Raw genomic sequence first — 15,262 nt, forward strand, 5'->3', positions numbered from 1 at the left:
CAAGGGTAATAAGAATTCAACTTTCATTTGGAGCAAAAGTTCCCAGGGGGTCACATGGCCCAACAACAGAAGATTATGATTTCTTATTGATTTAATAGCATTTTTATCTGGTAATTCCAAGTGTACTCTGTTTTAACTGGATTTGTTAAAAGAACCAAAGGGAATAGGTGCCTTACAATTAAAATAAAATGTTAAGATTATTAGTTTAAGGAACAGACTAGATGTGCCTTGTTCATCAACTTACATGTTCAAAACACACAAACACAAGGGAAAGTGGAGGAAGTGTAAATAATCGTGGGGCGCCTTAAGCGTTAATGCAGCTTAAGCTGACGTGCTTTCTGCACTGCTCCTGCCAGTCAGACACGTTTGTTTCTGCCCCTCACCACCATTCCACCTTGTGCAGGTCAGGAAACTGAGTCTCAGAGAAGCCACTTGGCCAGGTGAACAGGACACAGACTTCAGACCCAGGCATTACTTGCCAAGTGATGGCAATAAAAGCAGGAAGTGCTTTATTTAGACAAGACAGGCATTGAACGTTTTCCAGATAGGAACAGTCGCCCATGTGTTAGTTGTCTTTCTGTTGTATGTAAAGGTGCTCGATAGAAATAGGCATAAGTACTGTAGAAGGCAGTCTGTGGCCACAGGCAGAGGGGCTTTGAGGCAAATGGAGATGGGTCCAGCCTCACCTCCACTGCTGACCTTGTTTTAATCACATAACGTATCTGACCTCAGTTTACTGAGCTACAAAATAGAGAAAGTGTAATGAATCAGGGGTCCTTGTGAAGAGTAAGTGAGGTTACAATCAGGCAGTAAGTGACTTGCATGCAGTAGGTGCTCAATGAACGGTAACTGCTGCTATAACAAAGGAGCGAGATTGTATGACAACCAACAAATACTGCCGGATTCGTCCAATAGCACCAGATTGTCTCCCTCAAATTAGCAGTCCCTGGACAGTTCACTGGTTGTTAATACCAGATTTAGGACTTGGGGAACAATCTCTGCTAATTCCCAAACACAAAGTCATTGCAACCTTTTAAACACTTAGAAATTACAAATAATAATAATAAAAGGAAGTTAATGATGGCAATAATAGCAACTTGTAGGTATGGTTATCCTTTTACGCACTTTTAACGTCTAGAGCTCCCTACAGCCCAAGCTACTCACCTATCCAACCATCCATTTAGCTATTCATTCATACAACAATTTTTATTTGAGTCAGGAGATAATTCAGTGAACAAGACAAACACCATTTTCTTTCTCATGAAACTTTCATTCCAGTGGGGGCAGGAAGCAAATCAAGAAAACAAACAAAACCAAGATCACTTCAGTTGGTGTAAATGCTGTGAAAAAATAAAACCCATTGACGGGAACACCAGGGACAGGAGGAGAATGTTGTAGGGGTGGCTAATTTAGATGAGGGCGGTTGGGAAAGTCCTTCCTGAGAAGGTGACATTTGAGCGGGGAGCTGAGAAGCAGCCACATGGGAAGGTCTGGCAAAGAACATTCCAGAGAGAGGGCATACCAAATGCAAAAGTCCTATCAGAGGGGAAGAACTTGGGGCTGGTATGGTTGGAGCACAGAGCAAGGAGGAATGGGTAGAAGTTTAGGACAGAGAGGTGGGCAGGGCCTGCATGAGCGTGGACCGTGGGACCTGGGGCAGATGACCAACTGTGGATATTTGGAAGGATTACTCTGGCTGCCATGGAAACAGTGGAGACAGAGGGGTGAGAGTAGATGGAGGAAGGTGAGAGTATGGAGGACAGCCGTGTGTGCTAAGGGGCAGTGGTGGAGGAGGAGAGACTGCAGGCTTTAGGATATGGGGCAAGAGCAAGTCTGTAGACAGTGTCCTGGGTGGTATATGTGGGTCAGGCAAGGGGAAGACTCAAGAGCAGGCAGAAACTTCTAGTGGGCCTTGGCATTTTCTGTCTACTTTCCTCGCTTTTGTTGAGTGCTGGCACTTTATGGGCATTATCTTATTTAGCCCATCCACCCTCACTTTACAGATAAAACCCTGAGACCTTGAGTGCCTGTCCCTTGTCAAAGTCATTACCATCTGCTCAGTCTGTGGGCTTAAATGCTGTTTGGCTTTTCCACGAGAAATTGACTTTTAATGTGCTGCAGTAAATTTGATTCTTGGGACAGACAGAGAAGCTCCTGAATCATCGCATTCCCCAGACTCTGGCATGAGTGGGACTGGGTCCTGCATGGGGCTTTTATCCTCCACCAGGCAAACGCATACTGATGGATCGTCTCTCACGGAAAAGAAGCCATGCACAGGTTGTCATCCCTGGCTCTGGGGGTGAGATGAGATCCATTATTGGAGACTGGAAGAGGGCTTGAGATCTAAAACTTGACCATAAATTGAATTGGCATTGAACTGAAAATTGGCGATGGATCTTGCCAATTTGGAGGAGGAGAGTGGTTCAGTTGCCCCTACCAGTGCAGAGAGACCTGGAAAATCACCCCACTTTGGCTCTCCCCCACCTTCCTCAGGTCACCAGCCTAATGGCATTTGAGAGCAGTGGGGGACACTTGTAGCCCAAGAAGAAGCTGGAGCCACCAAGCAACAAGCACTAACAAACTGGCATCTAGACATGCCTCGTCCCTGTCATGTCACCCCCTTCTTCCCCAGAGACTGAGACTAACACTCCAGAAGGCTGTGGAAACTGCCCCAGCATGCAGCTGTGCCGCTTCTTAGATGAGTGATTTTTCACACGTTCCTTCTCCTTCCTAAGCCCTCATTGCAACACACAGGAGCTGTTACTCAGTTCTTGGTGCACGTGACATCCATATGGGTTACAAATGCATTCGGAACCTACCATATCCCAGACCCTCTGCAAAGCAAGACACTACAGGCATCACTGTGAGCACATTTAAATTAGATTCCTGTCTTCAGACTGTGTGTATGGACTATACTAATGACCTCACACAGGCCAGGCGTTTTGCAAACAGAATTCCAGTTGCTGTAGAATTGACTCTGACCGATGGCACCCCCGTGTGTGTCAGAGCAGAACTGTGCTCGGTAGAGTTTTCAGTGGCTGATTTTTTTGGCAGTAGATTGCCAGAACTTTCTTCTCAGGTGCCTCTTGGTGGGCTTGGGCCTCCAACCGAGCATTTTAACAGTTTGGACCACTCAGGGGCTTCACAAAGTTAAAAAGTAACCCTTATAACTGCCTGGTGAATTGGTTTTTATCTCCACTAGCAGATGAAATAACTGAGGCTCTGAGAGGCCAAGTATAAGTTGTGCAAAGTCACAAAGTCTCTGTGCAGGGGCTTCCCGTTCCCCGTTACACCTATCAGGCGAATAGAGACATGAGGCGTGTGTTCTAGTAGGTTCCACGCCGGGTCCCTCCTCCCAAGGCCCAGCCCCAGCCTATACTTAACTTATGGCTAATGGGTTCCGATGTTTAGGAAACCTGTATTGTTGTTAGCTGCTGTCAAGCTGGCTTCCAACTCATGGCAACCCCATGCACCAAGGAATGAAACATTAGCTGGTCCTGTGCCAGCCCCATGATTGGTTGTGAATCAGACTGTTGTGATCCACAGGGTTTTCATTGGTTGATTTTCAGAAGCTGATCACCAGGCCTTTCTTCCTGGTCTGTCTTAGTTTAGAAGACTCCGCTGAAACCTGTTAGGTATCATAGCAACCCGCAAACCTCCACTAACAGACAGGTCGCGGCTGCACCTGAGGTACGTTGGCCGGGAACTGAACCCGGGTCTCCCACATGGAAGGTGAAAATTCTGTCACCGAACCGTAAACCACACTCAGCATGAGATGGACTGCACTACGAAGCCCACTGACCAGGCAGGTCTCTGCTCAAGTTACTTTAACCGGTGTGAGCCTCCTGAAGGAACCACTAGCCCCATTCCAGCTTTCTTCGAAGGGTGATTGTTTGGGTGAAGGCAAACAGTGCAGCCAAAGGTCTCCAGCTGCTGGTGGAGCAGCAAAATACTCAAGGAGACACAGACTTTGGAAGGAGAATCAAGTGGGACCCCCCAAGCCCCACTGACTTGCATGCTTCCACTCCCCAGCTTGCCTACGGCCCCCTCAGGCACCAAGACCCCACTGGGTCCTCAGCTCACTGCCCTTCCTCCCTGGGGCTCCTGGCAAGTGTCCTTTCCTGAATAACGAATTAGCCTGCGTCTGGGATTTGTAAATAAAGCACACCAAGAGAGCTGACATTTCCAAAGTTGCTTACTCTAAGGAGGAGAGAAAAAAGCAGAGTTTGAAGCAGATGATGTTTGGCGAAGTTAAAAATAAAGCGTTAAATGCAGGACCACCACCAGAGCAAAACTCACCCAGTTTGTCCCAGTTCCTCTTCTGACTGTGAAACTTTGTCACCTGGCAACAAGAGGCTTGGGAGGTGGAGTTATTTAGCATAACCTTGATGCCAGCCTACAAGGTTGAATAACATGACAACAGCTGAAAGTGTCTCTGGGAGGCCTCAGCTTCCTGTTAGCCCTGGCTTCCCTGTGAGCCTCGGGATTCTGGCTATTGAACTGTTATTCCTGGGTTTGCCTAACACTGTAGTGGGATAGTGTTTATAGTATCAGGACAAAGCCAGCTCTCATGGTGACCCACCTGAGGTGGAGGAGCCCTGGTGGTGCAGTGGCTAAGTGCTTGGCTGCTAACCAAAGGTCCTCAGTTCAAACCCACCAGCAGCTCAGCAGAAGAAAAGACCTGCTCCAGCAAAAGGATACGGCCTAGGAAACTCTGCAGGACGGCTCTGCTCCGTCCTATAGCGTTGCTAAGAGTCAGAATCCACCCCGTCCCACACAACAGCAACGTCTGAGGTGGACATTGCCAACAGGAAAAAAGTCAAACGCGCCTTTTATAAAAAAAAAAAAACAACGAAAATCTAAATTCAGCAGCATTCAGTGCCGTAAAATGTGATTTGGCTTCCTTGTAATTTGTCCAAGTATTTTTTCTGCTCTTGGTTTTTGCGAGGGCTTCCTTTTCTCTCTTTATCTATTTGAATTTATTTCTTTGCAGTTTTGTTTCTTTTTACACCTTGTTTACACAATTAAAGCACAGTAATGTTTATGAAAACAATTCTGTAACCCTTTTTCCTTGATGACTTTTACGCCCCTAACGTTTCTGAAGTCTGTGTTTGCACGAATGCACCGCGCTGAGCCTGGAGGGGCTCGCGTCTCATGTCGTTTCCACTTCAGAGCTCTCACGAGAAAGACTACGATGAAGACATTCGTGCATTTACAGTCTTTATTTTTAGTTTTGTTTTTTCTTTAAGTTAGATCCTCAGAAATTGAGAAAATTAGCAAAAGAAAATTAAATTACTATGCAATAATAATATTGTAGAAAAACTGGAAATTGCATGTGTAAATAGAAAAAATACTCTAAATTGTACCACTCAGATATGGATTAGAAAATAAATAAAATAATTAGCAAATACATAAAATAAAACAAATAATTTTATATCCAAAATTAATCCAAGCATAAAGGTAAAATACCAAACACAAAATGAAATAATTTAAATTGAGAAATAAGTCATAAAATTAGAAGTGATTTATGCTATAGTATGTACTATAAAAATTTTAAATATCTGAATACCATCACTATTTTATGGTTTTTAATCCTAAATAAAATGAAACAAATAATTTAATTTTGCAAATAAATGGAATTAAATGTGTTGGGAAATGAAGATAATTAGGAAACTAAAAATCCCAGGAAATCCCACTTCTCAGTTGTATTCCTGATTAGAATATACATAAAAGTGCACAGTTTAAATTAGAAAATGATAATATAAAAATCATAAAATATAGATAAGCAAAAATAAAATCAATATTTCAAATAAGAAAATACATACAAAAAGATAAAAGCGTTTTGAAATGCAAATATGTAAGCCTACCTACAGGGCTCGAGAAGCCTCATGGAGACTTTATTAAAATTAAAACCTCCTAGACTTCTAAACGTTCGTGGCATGGATGTGCAATTCAGTAATTTGCTAACGCTTGTTTTTTAACTGAATGGTCTGAAACTACACTTAGTTTAATTATTTGTTTGTCAGGTAGCTGCCTTTTAATCCAATCAGGTATAAGATCTTGCTGTTATCGTCTGTTATCTTTTTCCCTGGTCTTTAGAGCCTGGTCTTTAGAGTCAGGATACCTGGGCTCGAACTCTGCTTCCACCAGGTACTTTGAACAGCTCGGTCATGTTAGTCCTTCGCTGAGCGCCTGCTCTGTGCTGGGTCACGGCTTAAAAAGCCAGTCGCCATCGAGTCAGTTCTGACTCATGGGGACCCGGTGAGTGTCATGGTAGAACTGTGCTGCACAGGATTTTCAACGGCCGAGTTTTCGGAATTAAATCAGGCCTTTCTCCTGAGGCACCCCTGGGTGGACTCGACTCACCCACCGTTAGGTTAGCAGCTGAGTATGTTAACCGTTGCGCCACCCAGGAACTCCAGGCCTTGGGTTGGGCACAGGCAATCCATTACATGTGTCTCTGACACACCTTACTTCCATACCTGTTCCCCAACTGTACACGGAGATGACAGCTATTTCATGGGGTCCTTGTGAAAACTGGGCAGTAGGTGAAAAGTCTTTGCAATTTGCAAGACATTAGTTGTTAGATTTTATTATTAGGTCTAGAGCTATATGGAGGATTTCTGCGTTTAGAGAAATGAAGGAAAACAGGAAGTTACAACAGAAAAGGTTAATTCTCTGTTAATACAGGAGGGAATCTATGGTTTGAAAGAGTGCCTGTCTCCTCGTGGGTTTCTACTGACCTTAGCCTATATCTGAAAACTGGAGTTCGAGTTAACCCAGATTTGCTCCTCTGAGGAGAAAAAGTGGGGGAGAGGGAGTGTGTTTCCAGCACTGGTCTCTCGGCATCCCTCACTGACAACTGCTCATACCACACACATCACAGGCAGAGGAGAATCTCATGTGTTCCCGTCCTGGGAGCCTCACCCAGGGAACAGCTGTGCAGAACACACCCGTCAGTAGACACGCGTTTCTCAGTTTGCTGAGATGAGGGAATTTTCTTCTCATTGTGGTCCATGCTTTCCTGACACCTCTTAGCCCAGGAACCCAGATCCCTCAGCTACTCATTAACCCATTTCACCACACCCTCATAACTGTTCTGTAAATAGGTCACACAGGAGAGCCATCAGGATTCTGAAATGTGTCTGCTCGGGAGCCCAGGTTTCCCTGTGGACCCTCCTGGGATGTCTGCCAGGTTATTTTCTCCGAGCATAAGGGTTAGACCTAGCCCCCTAGTCCCAGAGGTAAAGAGGATGGGCAGAGACCCCCCAGGTCCCTTCCTGGACCAGGAGGAGGCAGCTATGGGCCACACTTGCCAGGAGGATTGGGCCTGGGCCAGTCCACCATCTCTGAAGGCCTACCTACAGGGCTCTAGAAGCCTCACTAGAGAACTGAGTCTTTGGGATTTGCCTGTAGCTCATCACTCACTACCATGCACTCTGGGAGCCTGGCTCCAGAGTAGGGTGGCAGTGTTAGTTCCAAGGGGGCAGGATCAAAGGTGTGACTAGGAGGCCAACCCAGGGGACTGACGTTGGGTAGCTTGAGGTATGGACAGAGCCAAGGCCACGAGATAGCTGTGCTAAGCTTCTATAGGGCTTCTAGAAGCTGAAAGGTGTGCATTTGACTCAAAATGAAGCAATGTGGATAAAAATTGCAGCTCAAAACAAGGATGAACTTCAACTTATTCTAGCTGCAGACCCTTGAAGCCCTAATTTGGAGAAGTTAGACACCTGTCCTGCGTAGGGGGTTGAATATGATCTCCTCTGTGGGCCCACCTATGCTGAAGTCACCTTCAGGTCAGGCAGGTAGCCTCCCTAGCTCTCACTTTCTTTGTTTGAGTTCTTAGTTCTTCCCAACTAGATCCCAAGTTGCCTGAGGGCTGTGACTCTTTCCTGGTACCCCATACTGACATCCAGGCAAACCCTGCTCCTCCCACTAGTGGATTGGAGGGTTGACGAGCAGGTAATCTAACTCAGAGGTCGCACAATTATTCTAAAGTCACACAGGAAGGTCTTGACCTGGAAGCAAGCCTCACTTTTGCCACTACACTCTTCTTCCTCCTAGAGCAGAAAAGAGTAGACTGTTCTCCTGAACAACTATCAACAACTATCAGTCAGGCTATCCAGGGAGCTCCATGCCCACACATGGACTAGCATCTTTCAGATCCATGATGGCATTTAATCTCATGGAACACCTGTGTGTTTCAAGGAGGTGATAACGGAAGCTTAGAGAGCGTTAGAGTCTTGTCCAATGTCCCCAGTCAAGGAGTGGTGGAGGCAGGATTTGGACCCAGGTTCTGCTAACTCCAAAGCCAGTGCTGTGGCCCCAGTGGCTCCCCCAGTCCTCGGGAAGGCTCTGTAAAGCCATCTGTGGCATCTTCTCTCATTTAAAACTTACACCCTCATGATGAAACAATGCAGTTTACCAACTCTTAAAGAAGTCTTTTTAATTCGTCACAAGATAGTTAAAAATTCACTTAGACCACTTTGAGAGTTCCATAATTGCCTTCAGAGTCATAGGATTTAAAAATATACATACATGTATTTTTGAAAGCCAGAACTCACTTTTGGTCCAGTACCTGGGCAGTGTGGGAGTGGTATCTTTCTCAGACAGTGGTGGACATGAGGATCTTCCTTGGAGCTCATAGCCGACGAAACAACAAGTGGGCTGGTGAAGTGCCTTTATCTTCTGCACATGTTCTGCCTGATGACAACATCACAAAAGCCACAGATAAAATTCTAGAACCCTTTCTGAAAAGGAAGATGGCAGAGACGGCCTCTCTCTTTCCTGACCCCTCCCCTGTCAAACTTCTTAAAATGAAGTAGCAAAATTGGCAGGTTTCCTCACGCCAGCTCCCCACCGTTGTAGCTCTGGAAGACTCAACACGTGTCTTTTTCAGATGGTGCCCCTCCCGGGCCCTGCCCAGGCTCTGTGCTGGCTTGTAAGGCCAGGTTGCCCTCCAAACGGGGAGCGGCTGCAAGGTCTCATACTGTGCAGCAGAAGCAAATTTTCACTTGAGCCTTTGCAAACTAAAGCATAAATTTGACCCTTTTTTGCCTCCATTTTTTTTGTTCCGATTTGTGTGTGTGTGAGGTGGGGAAGGCTGGATAAAACGGGCCACATAGATGACTTTTTTAATAGAGGGAGAGAGGTAGTTCCCAGCCCAGTGGTTGCTTTCTGCTTAAGGAAAAGCTGCCAAGTAAAGGCTTGAGTGCAGAGGGCTGGGAGGGCTGGAAGAGGCCCATCTGGGACAGATGGTGTAACTGGTGGAGCTGTTATGGGAAGATGAAGGAGTTTCGCCTGCTCAGATACTTGGGCAGCCAGGCCACAAGCATTTTCATTCCATCCCCTGGGCCTACCCCAGGTCCTTCACGTGGAGTGTGGTGTCAGTGGGCACCTGTAGGGGACTGAGGTCATGGACAGCATGAAGGGATGATGGCCATATGGGAAACGATTTGGTTTGGTGTAGCATCTTGAGCAAAGACCAGGTCTTGGGAGAAGGAGAGCCCCACGGATACAGAAGGGCAAAGAAACAGACCTGGAAAGGTAACAAAGAGATGCCACAGAAGCTGAGGAACTGGGCTCTTCCAAGCCGGTAACGAACGAGTGTCCCGGCTGCACAGGAGAGATTTCTGGTGGCAAGGCCCAGGGCCTACACCCTTCCAACATGGCATCTTATTGAACTTTTAAACCCTTACCTCCCAGCTTGGTCAAAAACGGTGTTTCATCTGTTCAATTTCAATTTCTTAATTCTATTCATAGAACTATAAATTGGTACAACTTTAAAGAGAGTAATTTGGTAATGTGGAGCAAAATTGAAATGCACTATTTAACCCAGTCGAGCCACGGCTAGGAGCTTCCATGATTACACTCACCAAATGGGAGAGTTATCCAGTAGTGGTCATGGAGGCGTGTGGGTGAGAACAAGTGCAGGACCAGGCGAAGGCCACACCATAAGGAAGCCTTGGTACAGGGCTGCTGAGCTGCCTGAGATGGGATGGGAGTGAGCTCTGGGCACTGGAGCTACAGGCACCGCCAAACACACAGAGCAGAGCAGAGAACTGTGTGAATGACGTGGGCCCCTGTGTGTCGAATTGCGGAAAGTCTGTAAGCATATACGCAGGCATCTGGGTAACATGTTTCTGGAATAATACACCAGCAACTGTTAACTGTGGGCACTTCTGGAGTGAGACCAGGAGTTTGAGACTTCAATTTGATGGCCTTCTGGAAATATGGTTTGCATTTTTTTTTGCTACGTTTACCACCAGTTGCCATCAAGTAGACTCTGACTCGTGGTGCCACCGTGTGCGGCAGAGCAGTAGTGTGCTGTGTAGGGTTTTCAGTGGCTGTTATTTTTTGGAAATACATCGCCAGGTCTTTCTTTTGATGAGCCTGTGGGTGGGTTCAAACCTCCAACCTGTTGGTTAGCAGCTGAGCATGCTAATCATTTGTCCTACCCAGAGATTTTACCACATACGTGTATTTCACATTTAAGAAGAGAGAGGAGCAAAGAAAAACAGGCTGTGGACTTGGGAGTCCCAGGGTGTGGCCGAGAGTGAAGACCAGCCCTGCTTCTGTGTTCCCTGAGACCTCTCCTCAGGCTGCACACCTAGCCATGTACCCTGGTGTCCCGTAAGTGTGGTGGTGTCTGCAGGAATGCAAACTGCAGTCGGGCAGGGCAGGGGCCAGGAGGATGTGGGCAGTGGTCTCACTGCCCTGCCTGGAGCACCACTGTGTTGTGGGGGGCAGGTGGAGCATCTGCGGCTCTCCTGAATGACCTGCCGCCCAGAGCCAGGGGGCTCCCCACTTCCTCCATCCCTCATGCCTAGAGATGTGTGCTCACCTCTGTTGTTTTCTGTTCGCAGGAAACACCCCGGCTTGGACAGAACCATGCTGCAGAGGTGGCAGGTATGGTTACTTCTTCAGAGGACTCTGAGTCTAAGGAAGGCCCCGGGAATGAAATTAGAAATTTGCTCAGGCCCCTATGGTGGAAGAAGTATGTGTATTAAAAAAAACGGGGGGGGGGGGGATCTTTTTTTAATTTTTTTCCAAAAATGTCCCAAATATTTTTCTCAGAAAATCCCAGTGATTGAAGGAGATGCTTGGGCATTTGAGTCGGAGCTGAGGAATGAGTGCAGTGTGTGTGTGGGCACACATGTGTGTCTATGTGTGTCTTGTTGTTCTTAGGTGCCATCGAGTCAGTTCTGACTCCTAGCGACCCCACGTATAACAGAACGAAACACTGCCCAGTCCTACGCCATCCTCACAATCATTTTCATGGTTGAGTCCATTGTTGCAGGCACTGTGTCAATCATCTCATTGAAGGACTTCCTCATTTTCACTGATCCTCAACTTTACCAAGCATGATGGCCTTCTGCAGGGACCGGTTCCTCCTGATGACATGTCCAAAGTATGTGAGATGAAATCTTGCCACCTTTGCTTCTAATGAGCATTCTGGCCGTACTTCTTCCACGACAGATTTGTTCATTCTTCTGGCAGCCCATAAAAAAAAAAAAAAAATTTTTTTTTCTAGCCTATAGTATATTCAATATTCTTCACCAACACCACAATTCGAAGGCATCAATTCTTCTTCAATCTTCCTTATTCATCCAGCTTTAACATGCGTATGAGGCGATTGAAAACACCATGGCTTGGATGAGGCTCACTTTACTCCTTAAAGTAATATCTTTGCTTTTTAACACTTTAAAAAGGTCTTTTGCAGCAAATTTGCCCAATGCAATGTGTTGTTTGACTTCTTGACTGTGCCATCAGCATTGATTGTGGCTCCAAGTAAAATGAAATCCTTGACAACTTAAATCTTTTCTCCTTTTACCATGATGTTTGTTGCTTTTTGGTCGATTTGTGAAGATTTTTGTTTTCTTTATGTTGAGGTGCAATCCATACTGAAGGCTGTGGTCTTTGATCTTCATCAGTAAATGCTTGAAGTCCTCTACACCTTCAGCAAGCAAGGTTGTGTCATCTTTATAACGTAGGTTATTAATGAGTCTTCCTTCAATCCTGATGCCACATTCTTCTTCATATAGTCCAGCTTCTTGGATTATTTGCTGAGCATACAGACTGAATAAGTATGGTGAAAGGATACAACCCTGACACGCATCTTTCCTGACTTTAAACCCCACAATATCCCCTTGTTCTGTTGGAACGACTGCCTTTTGGTCTAAGTATGGGTTCCTCATGAGCACAGTTAAGGTGTTCTGGAATTCCCATTCTTTGTAATGTTATCCATAGTTTGCTATGATCCACACAGCCGAATACCTTTGCATAGTCAATAAAACACAGGTAAACATCTTTCTGGTGTTCTTTGCTTTCAGCCATAATCCATCTGACATCAGCAATGACATCATTATGTGTGTATTACATGTGCGTAAGTATGTATGTGTGTATGCGTGTGTGTATGTGTGTATTTATGTGTGTGTGTGTGCATGCATTGAGTACCTCTGTGTATATGCTCATGTCCCACCCAGGAAGGTGTGCACATGTATGTAAGATGCACACAACATGGAAGGGGCATGGGTGTTCATGTCTTGTTCCAGGGAAGACACTTGTGACTTCCAGCCTGAATGAGCTTGACAGTCAGCTGAGGGTTTTCACTGGAAGGAAGGGACCCCAAGGGGGCAGTCCTAATGATCACATGGCAATAAGAAAGTGGCTCTTGGTCACCCATTTCTGTAATCCCTTCCCAATGTGCAGGTCAAAGAAAGGAGAGACCATAGTATATAGGTCTCATATGAGAGATGACATTTATATGGGACTGCTACTTCATCCATTGGCCCTGGTGATTTTTTCCCAAATACCGTTCCTGTCCCCACTGGTGACTGGTAAGACAGAAGGCCTCTAGGATTGGCCATTATCCCAATAGTCAAGGACAGGGAACAGGCAGCTCTAAAAGTCCTGGAGGAAGACTTGGAGAACTCAGTCTGTCAGCTGGTGAGGACTTCTTTCTCTGTTGCTAAGACATCCCTTAGTTTATTTTTCTAATCATAAATGGGTCAGCAGTAAGTTTACCCACAGCATTTGTGCATTTAATCGTTTTGAGCATTACATCCAACGGTTAACACAAAAGATGTTTTATCCTTCGCTTTGGACTGCTAATTTGTACTTTCTTTCCAGACAGACTTAGCTTCCTAAATATATTTGCTGCAGCTCCTATTGAAATTGTGTGTGTCACTGAGTCACCTCTGGCTAATGTCCAAGATGCATGGGAACAACCAAGTTGATACATTGCCTGTTCTGACCTTCAGAGAGGGGGACTCCTGCTGAGGGCTGAGAGCTAGGCCCCTATGGAGGTCAAACACATTTAGCTTGTCTTTTTTTTCTTTTTCATCTCTTCTGGTAGAAGAAGGAAATCAGCAATTTTGAGTATCTCATGTACCTCAACACTCTGGCTGGGAGGACCTACAATGACTACATGCAGTATCCAGTGTTTCCCTGGGTTCTCGCTGACTACACCTCAGAGGTAAGGGATTCCCATGGAGCAATGTGCAGGTGTGCTGGGGGTTTCTTGCCAGCTAACCAGCACAGACTAAGCGAGAATGCAGAGACTACCATGAGGTTCACTACTGGCCAGGGCCCAAGGGCTGTTGGTGTGCAGGTCCCTTGCCTCATGGAGGCCTTTGACACTTGACTGCCTGCGTGCAGGTCCCAGCCTCACCTGTGGGAATGTGGGCAAGGCTGTGGTGGTCCACATGAGTAGTACAACTGCTAACATGATCTGAAGAGAGCTTCTTGGCTTACTCTCTCCCGTGAAGACAACTGATCCCCATATATTGAGATACTGCCATGGCCCAACACTAGTGCTGAGCTACAGTCACAAGTGAGGTGGGCTGCAGGGTTTGTTCTAGAATCTACAAGGAGAGAGAGAGGACTATTCTCCGTGAAGATGATTACCATAACTGAGATGATAGCATCAGAGTTCACCGAGGATCTGGACTGAGACACATAGTGCTAGGGAAGGCTGACGGCAAGACCAGGTCATTCGTCTCTCTTGGTCTGTGTCCCTGGACCTCAGCAGGCAAGGGAGGAAGGAGGAGATGTGGGGACTATGAGAGCCCTGGTGGTGGCACAGTGGTTAAAGCTGACCAAAAGGTCAGCGTTTCGAAACCACCAGAGGCTCCTCGGGAGAAAGATGTGACAGTCTGCTCATGTAGAGATGTACAGCCTTGGAAGCCCTCTGGGGTCACTGTGAGTCAGAATGGACCGATGGCAGTGGATTTGGGGTTTGGCAACTATGAAGCTCTGTTCTCATGCGGCAGAGTCCGCTGGAGCTGTAGCAGTTGCCCCTTTAAATGAGCATAGGTCTCTGTGTCTCTGTCACTTGCTGGGGTCTTACAGTACCCTGCTCCACTCTTGCAGCTGCCTGGCCTCTGCAGGCTTCTGAAACTGTGGCACACCTCACTCCCCCATGGGAGCTGAGGTGGAGTCTCTGCTAGCAAAACAAAAACCAGTTGCCATGGAGTTGGCTCCAATTCACAGTTACCACGTGTGTCAGAGTACAGCTGTGCTCCGTAGGGTTTTCAATGGATAATTTTAAAGAAGATCATAAAGAAATGAAGGGGCCCTGGTGGCGCAGTGGTTGAAGCACTAGGGTGCTAACCAAAAGGTCAGTAATTTGAACGCACCATCTACTCCATGGGAGAAAGATGTGGCAGTCTGCTTCCATAAAGATTTACAGCCTTGGAAACCCTATCAGGCAGTTCTACTCAGCCCTGCAGGGTCCATATGAGTCGGGACGGACTCAGTGGCAGTGGGCATGAAGAAATGCTTCCTTCTATAAAGAAATACAAAGACTGAGGGACTACGTGCAGCTCCTGCTAACATACGGAGCATCTCTGCTCAAAGAAAATGTCTCTACTTACACCTTGCTGTTGTTTTTAGGTACTGTCCAGTCGATTCTGACTCATAGTGACCCCATAGGACAGAGTAGAACTGCCCCACAGGGTTTCCGAGGAGCAGCTGGTAGATTCGAACTGCTGACCTTTTGGTTAGCAGCCAAGCTCTTAACCACTGGGCAGCCAGGGCCCCATTTGGCCCCCGAGAACTCTTCATTTTTCCACAGTTCTGCACCTCCAAGGACAGAGGAAGGGGAGAGCATTCTGTTTCCACTGCCGGGAAGGGAATGAGCCTCCGGAAAATGAGGACGATCCTCTCATTTCCTCCCCAAAGAGATCCCTTCTAACTTCCTACTAAAATCAGTGCGAATCTAAGCAAGCAGCCAGAACAATTAAATTCCTTTGTGAGGGCA

At 46.4% G+C, this 15,262-nt stretch overlaps 2 protein-coding genes across 11 annotated transcripts in view; one reads left to right on the plus strand and one right to left on the minus strand.

Annotated features, from left to right (window-relative positions):
• Nucleotides 1-15,262, plus strand: part of WDFY4 (WDFY family member 4) — a 410,290-nt gene that overhangs the window by 348,718 nt on the left and 46,310 nt on the right. For all 9 annotated transcript variants that reach the window (XM_049854909.1, XM_049854915.1, XM_049854916.1 and 6 more), the window contains 2 exons: nt 10,866-10,908; nt 13,358-13,477. In XM_049854909.1, coding sequence (XP_049710866.1) covers nt 10,866-10,908; nt 13,358-13,477 — 163 coding nt within the window. The remainder of the gene's footprint in view (nt 1-10,865; nt 10,909-13,357; nt 13,478-15,262) is intronic.
• Nucleotides 1-15,262, minus strand: part of LRRC18 (leucine rich repeat containing 18) — a 79,999-nt gene that overhangs the window by 23,089 nt on the left and 41,648 nt on the right. Inside the window, exon 1 of one of the 2 annotated variants that reach the window (XM_049854950.1) lies at nt 4,300-4,362. The exons of the other annotated variant lie outside the window; for it this stretch is intronic. The gene's annotated coding sequence lies outside the window, so the exon portion shown is untranslated. Of the gene's footprint in view, nt 1-4,299; nt 4,363-15,262 lie in introns of those variants that run through there. 2 annotated transcript variants of the gene reach the window in all.

Source organism: Elephas maximus, chromosome 16 (assembly GCF_024166365.1).
Source record: "Elephas maximus indicus isolate mEleMax1 chromosome 16, mEleMax1 primary haplotype, whole genome shotgun sequence".
NCBI lineage: Eukaryota > Metazoa > Chordata > Mammalia > Proboscidea > Elephantidae > Elephas > Elephas maximus.